Genomic DNA, 8,636 nt, shown 5'->3' on the forward strand with positions numbered 1-8,636 from the left:
GGTAAACACACACACACTCACAGAGGTAAACACACACACTCACAGAGGTAAACACACACACACACACACTCACAGAGGTAAACACACATTTACACAGAGGTGAACACACACACACACACACTCACAGGGGTAAACACACAGACACTCACAGAGGTCAAGACACTCACACACTCACAGAGGTCAAGACACTCTCACACACTCAGAGAGGTCAAGACACTCTCACACACTCAGAGAGGTAAAGACACTCAGAGAGGTCAAGACACTCAGAGAGGTAAAGACACTCAGAGAGGTAAACAATCCCACACACCATAATGCCATCCATACCACCATCCCTCCCTCCCTCCCTCCCTCCCTCCCTCCCTCCCTCCCTCCATCCATACCACCATCCATCCATACCACCATCCATCCATCCAGACCACCATCCCTCCCTCCCTCCCTCCCTCCCTCCCTCCCTCCCTCCCTCCCTCCCTCCCTCCATCCCTCCCTCCATCCATCCATACCACCATCCCTCCCTCCCTCCATCCATCCATCCCTCCCTCCCTCCCTCCATCCCAACCTCCCTCCCTCCCTCCAGACCACCATTCATTACCTCTCTCTAGAGGTTACCAGTGAAAGGGAGATCCAACACCTTTCCTTTTCCACAACTCTCTACCCCCTGACCACTTTAGAACGAAATGAACCCATTGCAACACACACACACACACAGTTTAAATGTAGCAGTCATAAACTAGGAGAGGACCTGGAATTAAAGGAGAGGACCTGATATTAAAGGAGAGGGCCTGGAATTAAAGGCGAAGACATGGAATTAAAGGAGAAGACCTGGCATTAAAGGAGAGGTCCTGGTATTAAAGGAGAGGAACTGGTTTTAAAGGAGAGGACCTGGTGTTAAAGGAGAGGACCTGGTGTTAAAGGAGAGGACCTGGTATTAAAGGAGAGGACCTGGTATTAAAAGAGAGGACCTGGTGTTAAAGGAGAGGACCTGATTTTAAAGGAGAGGACCTGATATTAAAGGAGAGGGCCTGGAATTAAAGGAGAGGGCCTGGTATTAAAGGAGAGGACCTGGTATTAAAGGAGAAGACCTGATCATCATCCTTGAAGTAGTTTGTGAAGAGGGGCACGAGGGTTGTTGTACAAAACAAAGTCACCAGTGATTGGATCTTCTCTAACCAATCAGAGTATCAAAACCAATGAGGAATTTTCAAACCTGCAGCTTTACCACGTGTGTTCTGGCTCAACACATCGGTTTCTGGACCAAACAGACAGCCAAATGTTTTCGCAATCGGGGCGGTACTCAGAACCCGACTCATTGTGGAAAAGAAACGAACGTCCGTGGGTGTGGCGTAGCATTGGGCCGGAGCAAGGAGTCTGTGTAGCCAGGTAAGTATCTAGAGGCAGCTTCATCCTAACCCTAGAAAGAGCTGAATCATGTGACACATGAATAGAAAAGGAGAGGAATGGGTATTAAAGGAGAGGAATGGGTATTAAAGGAGAGTATTGGGTATTAAAGGAGAGGAATGGGTATTAAAGGAGAGGAATGGGTATTAAAGGAGAGGAATGAGTATTAAAGGAGAGGAATGAGTATTAAAGGAGAGGAATGGGTATTAAAGGAGAGGAATGGGTATTAAAGGAGAGGAATGGAGAGGAATGGGTATTAAAGGAGAGGATTGGGTATTAAAGGAGAGGAATGGGTATTAAAGGAGAGGAATGGGTATTAAAGGAGAGGATTGGGTATTAAAGGCGAGGATTGGGTATTAAAGGAGAGGAATGGGTATTAAAGGAGAGGATTGGGTATTAAAGGAGAGGAATGGGTATTAAAGGAGAGGAATGGGTATTAAAGGAGAGGAATGGGTATTAAAGGAGAGGATTGGGTATTAAAGGAGAGGAATGGGTATTAAAGGAGAGGAATGGGTATTAAAGGAGAGGAATGAGTATTAAAGGAGAGGAATGGGTATTAAAGGAGAGGAATGGGTATTAAAGGAGAGGAATGAGTATTAAAGGAGAGGAATGGGTATTAAAGGAGAGGAATGGGTATTAAAGGAGAGGAATGGGTATTAAAGGAGAGGAATGGGTATTTTTTTTCCGTCAATAATTTTTCCGTCTTTTCTCTTTGTACTGGCAGCCGTTTCACCCGACTGGGAAATCTAATTTCCTGTTAGGAAGAGAGGAGACTGTGTCATCACTTCCCTGACCCATGGCATGAATGGGCCCAGTCCAAAGAAAAACAAGACTTTCCCATGACCATAAATTGTAAACAAGTCCTTCATCAATCTGATAATAGTATTATTTCTCAAAGTAGTTCTGGTTGGATATCTGGCTTAGTTATGTGACTGTATACATCTGTTGTTGATCCCCAAGGAACACAGGCCATGGACGTCTCCTCTCCATCATCCTCTGTTCTGGGCTGTCTACTTCCGCTCGTTCCCCATTTCGGATCTTTTGTGGTCTGTCGACGTTGTCGTGTGAGAGAAATACAATATCAATGGTTGTGAGACACATTTCATATTTATTATATATTTTTATAACATACAAGCATGTTACAGCAGTAACGTAGAACATGCAATGAGCGGTCGGTCGTACGCAACAAAGACTGTCACGTTGTGTATCTTCCATCCAAATCCTTAAATATAATATCTTGATCCATGAAACACATGAACCAGTGCACCTTTACAGACTTTCGAAATGAAAGCATACCAGGTAAATGAAAAGACAGGAAAAAGACCTGTTTGAGTTCTCTAATAGAGACTTTTTAGTCTTTCTCGCTATTGAATCCAAGTAACAGAAAAGAGGGAGGAGTCAAAACAACGAGGTTGAACGACCAGGTGAGAGCAAACACTCCTCCCTTCGTCATGCTTGCCGACTGGAACCCATTTTATTTCTGGAGAACGGAGGAGGATGAAAGGAGCAGCTTGTTCTCTTTCTTCAACCCTTCTCTGTTATTCTACATCGGCACTCAGGTTCATTCAAATTTAATTCAGTCATTTTTATGACACTTGTCTGCCATTTCATGATATTTAAAAAATATGAAGACACATTGAAAGTCTCTCACCCACACACAGACAATAAGGGTTCTTTGTTCTTTCATCAGTGTTGTGAGCATCTGAGGAGCAGAAGAGAGCGATGCCTTATCAGGAGTTACACCAGTGGTAGTCATCAGATTGAGTGCCCAGGGACTTATATACTAAACTTTGAAAATACAGACCAACATTCTCCAATGGTTTATGTGATGGACATGATCACAAGTATGAAAATGGAATAACCAGTAGCCTATATTTGTGTGTGGGTGTATACATATGAGAGACAGCGAGAGAATCACAAATCATTAATGAGGTGCGTGGATATTCAGCACCCTAAAACAAAAGACTCCCTTTCCCATGATCCTCCAGTCACAAACAGAACAGTGCCACCACAGGTGTCCAAGGCAATGATGTCCAAGTACAGTATGATGCCAGTGCTTTGGGCATACGAGTGACAACGATTGGCTGGCGTGTGTATGTTGAGGAGAAGATGACTCCGATCCCCTTTGGTAAGCATCTTCAACACCAATGATAGATTTACACACACACACACTAGATGACTGACAGGGGGCACTGTCTCTCCACCATTGTAGAAAATATTTTGGTTGCTATAGAAATGCCTTTATTGTGATGCCCTTTGTTTTTGTCACATGCATTAGACACCTTAATCCACTCTTAAATGATGTGAACTAAACTAAATAAAAAAAGAATATAATTTTCTTAAAGTATATATATTTTTTTAAAGTTCTAAAGTTTCTGTCCCCACTACAACAACAAAATACTTAAAAACATTTAATTTTGTCCGTGAAAAATTTTAGCGAAATACTGCAGAATTCCATTCACTCCTATGGTGGACTGCTTCTTCTGGGGAGTACCAATATGGCCGACCAGTGGCTTCAACGCCTCTCATTGGCCATTACATAGCATCAGGAGACCAGGGTTTATATCCATCATTCCACTCCCTTCACCCCTTGATCCAGGACTAGGAGTGGTGGACACCAGTCAGCCTAAACCCCAGGCACGGTTAGCTCTTCTCGGGTCGGTTGCGGTCCAACGCTGCCCTGGGGGTAAACTCCAGCTTCTCTTTGAGACTGAGGACCTGGGTGCTGTCCCGTCCTGCCCCCTCCTCCAGCTTCCTATCCTCCCTCAGCTCCACGATGCTCTTCTCCTCCCCAGGTTTAAGAGTGGTGTCCCCCCTGATGAACCACTCCAGGTGGTACCCCACCGCCCCCACCACGAAGGCCACCGGGAAGGTTATGTAGGGGGCGTAGGTACGCATGGACATCCATAACACTGGCCACATAATGACTGGAGCTCACTGGGGCTGGGGTGCTGGTGCAGTGTAAGCTCAGCTGGGGAGTGAAAGAGAGAGAGAGGGGAGGGGGGGGTTAGTAGCTGCTGTGGTAATTCAGGTTTACAAAAAGGAAACAAACTGAGGATGACAGTGGCTGTGCCACGGCAGTTTTAATTTGTTCATTCAAGGATCTAGAAAGGCCACTGCACAGTGACAGGATGTGTTCAGCCTGGGAGAAAACACAGAGAGGGTTCAACTAAGGACTTTTTAAATACCTGGGTCTTCCATTCCCTGTAGTACGAGGAGAGACAGCATGGTACCACAGGTTTTACATATCAAGACAAAGACTGTTTTGTTGACCTTTTATTGAAACTAAATTACTTTTTGGTGAATGGCACACACACAAAAAAAAGACTTGACATCAAATTAAACTGCACAATAAAACTGGGGCTAGCTATATATGCAAGTTACTTAGCTAGTTAGTAGTCTGTAGATCCGACGTTGAATTACATTGGATTTGGGGCGGCAGGTAGCCTAGTGGTTAGAGCGTCAAACTAGTAACCAAAAGGTTGCAAGATCGAATCCCTGAGCTGACAAGGTAAAAATCTGTCGTTCTGCCCCTGAACAGTTAACCCACTGTTCCTAGACAGCCATTGAAAATAAGAGTTTGTTCTTAACTGACTTGCCTAGTTAAATAAAAGGTTAAATATACACATTCAACATCAGCGATAAATGAGCGTTTGGCTCAGGACAGTTTCCTCTCACTGACTTCTCATGCGTTTACATGGTTCTGTGCATGATTCAGGTGATAGACACTTCGAAAATATGTAATTATTCTTTCCTGTGGATATATTATCTCACATTCCTACCTGTGAAAGGACCAAACACGGATACAACTGCTAAAGTGAGTTAAAAATATATATATATATTAAACATTCTGCCTTGTTTACGCTCAGGGCCGTTTACGTAAATTTATGCCCGACATAGAAATTCAAGGTCGGGTATCCAGCCTAGCTAGTTAGCTAACGACTTGACTGAGTCACAACCACAAATAGGCCTCAATAGCTAGTTAATAGTAGCTAGTTACAAAACTTCGGATTACATAGGTAGTTCGTTTTATATGAGACGACGGGTTACATAGATGAACTACATGACAGTAAAACTCGTCATGTCATCCAGAATGCAAAAGGTACTGGAGTCAACCAATGGACCTAGCAAGATAAAGTTAGCTGTCAACTACAACTAAACTAAGCTTATTTCCTTTGAAGCTCACACTTCATTCACTGTTAAAACAGTAACTACTGCGCACATTAAATGACCATGTTCACGTTATGATTATTTGGAATTTTTTTAAATACATTGTTCAACATAAAACTGACTCACCTTCGAAAACGTGGAATGCTCAGTAACTTCCGTATGGCTTGATAACCGCGCCTCCAAATGATTGTGATTGGCTCTACACGGGAACCTCATATCCAATCCTTAGATCGCTATCACTTGTGCGTTCCTTTGAGCTAGGACGTCATTCAGCGGTCATACTGACAAACAATAGCATTGGAAAAACTGTCCAACTTTTTGCTGAACGCCTGCAATATGAATATGATACTGATTTTACGGTATTTAGCCTCAACAACAGAACAATTGGGCAATATTTATATGACCCTCGTACAAACAGGCCGATTTGAACCATTTTCTTGACTGCATACATCATTCATATCTCCCATGCGCATGGCGGGGACAAGTGGTAGTAGTTGTGCGCAGATGTGGGTGGGCTTCTATTTGAATACATCCATTAAAATATAAATTCATTGTTAATTCATTTAGGCAGGTCCTAAGAAACATTATGACTAACAAAATAATTGTGAAAAGAATAGCATATTTTTAGTTGAATAAGGCCAATGTTATGGATCTGTGCAGCCATGGCTGTGCCATCCAAATGAAATGAAATTGTTAATTAAAACAGACAAGACTCATCTACCCAATAATAGTCAACACAAACTATTTTATAGTAAAAATAAAATGGAATATAAACAGAAGGGGAAAAAACATTTTTGACCCTCACAACTTGTCACTGGAACAATGTCAACAACAAAGAAAGTTGCTTCAAAACAGAGCCCAAGCCAATGCTTTTTATTTAACCTTTATTTAACTAGGCAAGTCAGTTAAGAACCAATTCTTATTTTCAATGACGGCCTAGGAACAGTGGGTTAACTGCCTGTTCAGGGGCAGAACGACAGACCTAGTCAGCTTGGGGGGTTTGAACTTGTAACCTTCCGGTTACTAGTCCAACACTCTAACCACTAGGCTACCCTGCCACCCCTTATATATGAATCATCCATGTTTCATCTCTTTCCTATCCTCACTCCACTTTGTTAGGGAGCAGGCATAGGGTCTTACCGTCATCATCATAATAATAAAAAAAAAGAATAGCAATCCTATTTTCAAAAGCATGTGTCCCGCTTCATATTTCATAACCTTAGCAGAGGTTTGGAGTTGCCTATACGCCGATGGAGCAAAAACATGCCTACACTTGATTCAGGCTACATTATAGCATGCTAACTGTTTCTGAGCGGAGCTAGATGAGCAAACGAATAGATTAGCTTCCATCACCTCCACGTATCAGCCCGGACAGAAATATAAGGCCTATACAGAGATTCAGTCAAACCAAATCACATTGATTGTCAGACCAGTCAAGTGTTTTCGTCGGGGGCCTCGGTTACTAAGTGACTGAAGAGCAAAAATAAATGCACTTGTTAAAACTACACAACATGGCAACGTGTTAATTAATGAGCCAACTAGACAAGATGATCATGAGCAGCACTCACCTCAAGTTAGCTAACATTTTCACAGCCTTTTTTAAAAAATTGAAGCCTAAACTAAAAATCTGACATGTATTGATTTATCAAAAGGAGCATAAAATATAAAAGGTGCTGAAAATGATCTATACTGAGCAAAAATAAAACATACCACATAAGATTTTACAAGTCACATATAAGGAAATCAGTCAATTGAAATGAATTCATTAGGTTCTGATCTATGGATTTTACATGACTGGGAATACAAATATGCATCTGTTGGTCACAGAAGGGGATCAGTCAGTATCTGGTGTGACCACCATTTACTTCATGCAGCGAACCATCTCCTTCACATAGAGTTGATCAGGCTGTTGATTGTAGCCTGTGGAATGTTGTCCCACTCTTCAATGGCTGTGCGAAGTTGCAGGATATTGGCGGGAACTGGAATCGAGCCAGAGCATCCCAAACATGCTCAATGGGTGACATGTCTGATGAGTATGCAGGCCAAGGAAGAACTGGGACATTTTCAGCCTCCAGAAGATAAATTAACATTCAATTCTCTGGCAACAGCTCTGGTGGACATTCCTGCAGTCAGCATGCCAATTACATGACACCTCAAAACTTGAGACATCTGTAGCATTGATTTGTGACCGAACTGCACACTAGATTGCCTTTTGACCCCAGCACAAGGTGCACCTGTGTAATGATCATGCTGTTTAATCAGCTTCTTGATATATGCTGCACCTGTCAGGTGGATAGATTATCTTGGCAAAGGAGAAATGCTCACTAACAGGGATGTAAACACATTTGTGCACAACATTTTTAGAGAAAAAGCCTTTTGTTAGTATAGAACATTCCTGGGATCTTTTATTTCAACACATAAAACATGGGACCAAAACGTTACTTTTTGCGTTTATATTTTTGTTACGTGTAGTTGACCACACGCGGATCGGCTATCGCTTCAGATTTATTACAAATACTGAATGACATTTGATACATGCCTACAATTGCATTAGCAATTGTTCCAATATTTGGGTCATTCATGCTTAGTGGTGGGCTATGCAAAAATAAATTTAAGAAAATGGGCAAAGTGTCCTTGCAAAGTTTGGAACTGGCAGGAGGATGGTTCATGGGCGCTGCCTAGCAACCATCAAGTGGTTAAGCGCATAGTGAGTGCCGTAGCATTATGGCTACGTTTCATACCAAGCCGTAGGAGGAAAGAGGAAAAAGGTAGTAATACGAAAGGGATTTCATTAAATGGTGCCTTAGCTCCAAAGGGATTTCATTAAATGGTGCCTTAGCCTCCAAAGGGATTTCATTAAATGGTGCCTTAGCTCCAAAGGGATTTCATTAAATGGTGCCTTAGCTCCAAAGGGATTTCATTAAATTGTGCCTTAGCCTCCAAAGGGATTTCATTAAATGGTGCCTTAGCCTCCAAAGGGATTTCATTAAATGGTGCCTTAGCCTCCAAAGGGATTTCATAAAAAAAAAAAAACTGGCATTTCAAGTTTAGAAAACATTAATAGAATACAA

At 42.3% G+C, this 8,636-nt stretch overlaps 1 protein-coding gene across 1 annotated transcript; it reads right to left on the reverse strand.

Annotated features, from left to right (window-relative positions):
* Positions 1-2,483: 2,483 nt before the first annotated feature.
* On the reverse strand, positions 2,484-5,819 carry smim12 (small integral membrane protein 12). The gene is made up of 2 exons (XM_020471397.2): positions 5,692-5,819; positions 2,484-4,366 (listed from the first exon to the last, which is right to left on the reverse strand). The coding sequence occupies exon 2, from the start codon at positions 4,315-4,317 to the stop codon at positions 4,039-4,041; it is 279 nt and encodes a 92-aa protein (XP_020326986.1). The 5' UTR covers positions 4,318-4,366; positions 5,692-5,819; the 3' UTR covers positions 2,484-4,038.
* Between the last annotated feature and the right edge of the window lie 2,817 nt (positions 5,820-8,636).

This window comes from Oncorhynchus kisutch, linkage group LG14, assembly GCF_002021735.2.
Source record: "Oncorhynchus kisutch isolate 150728-3 linkage group LG14, Okis_V2, whole genome shotgun sequence".
Lineage (NCBI taxonomy): Eukaryota > Metazoa > Chordata > Actinopteri > Salmoniformes > Salmonidae > Oncorhynchus > Oncorhynchus kisutch.

Excerpts from the sequence above, each read along its gene's own strand:
- smim12 (XM_020471397.2), bottom strand. The coding sequence starts at position 4,317 with ATGTGGCCAGTGTTATGGATGTCCATGCGTACCTACGCCCCCTACATA.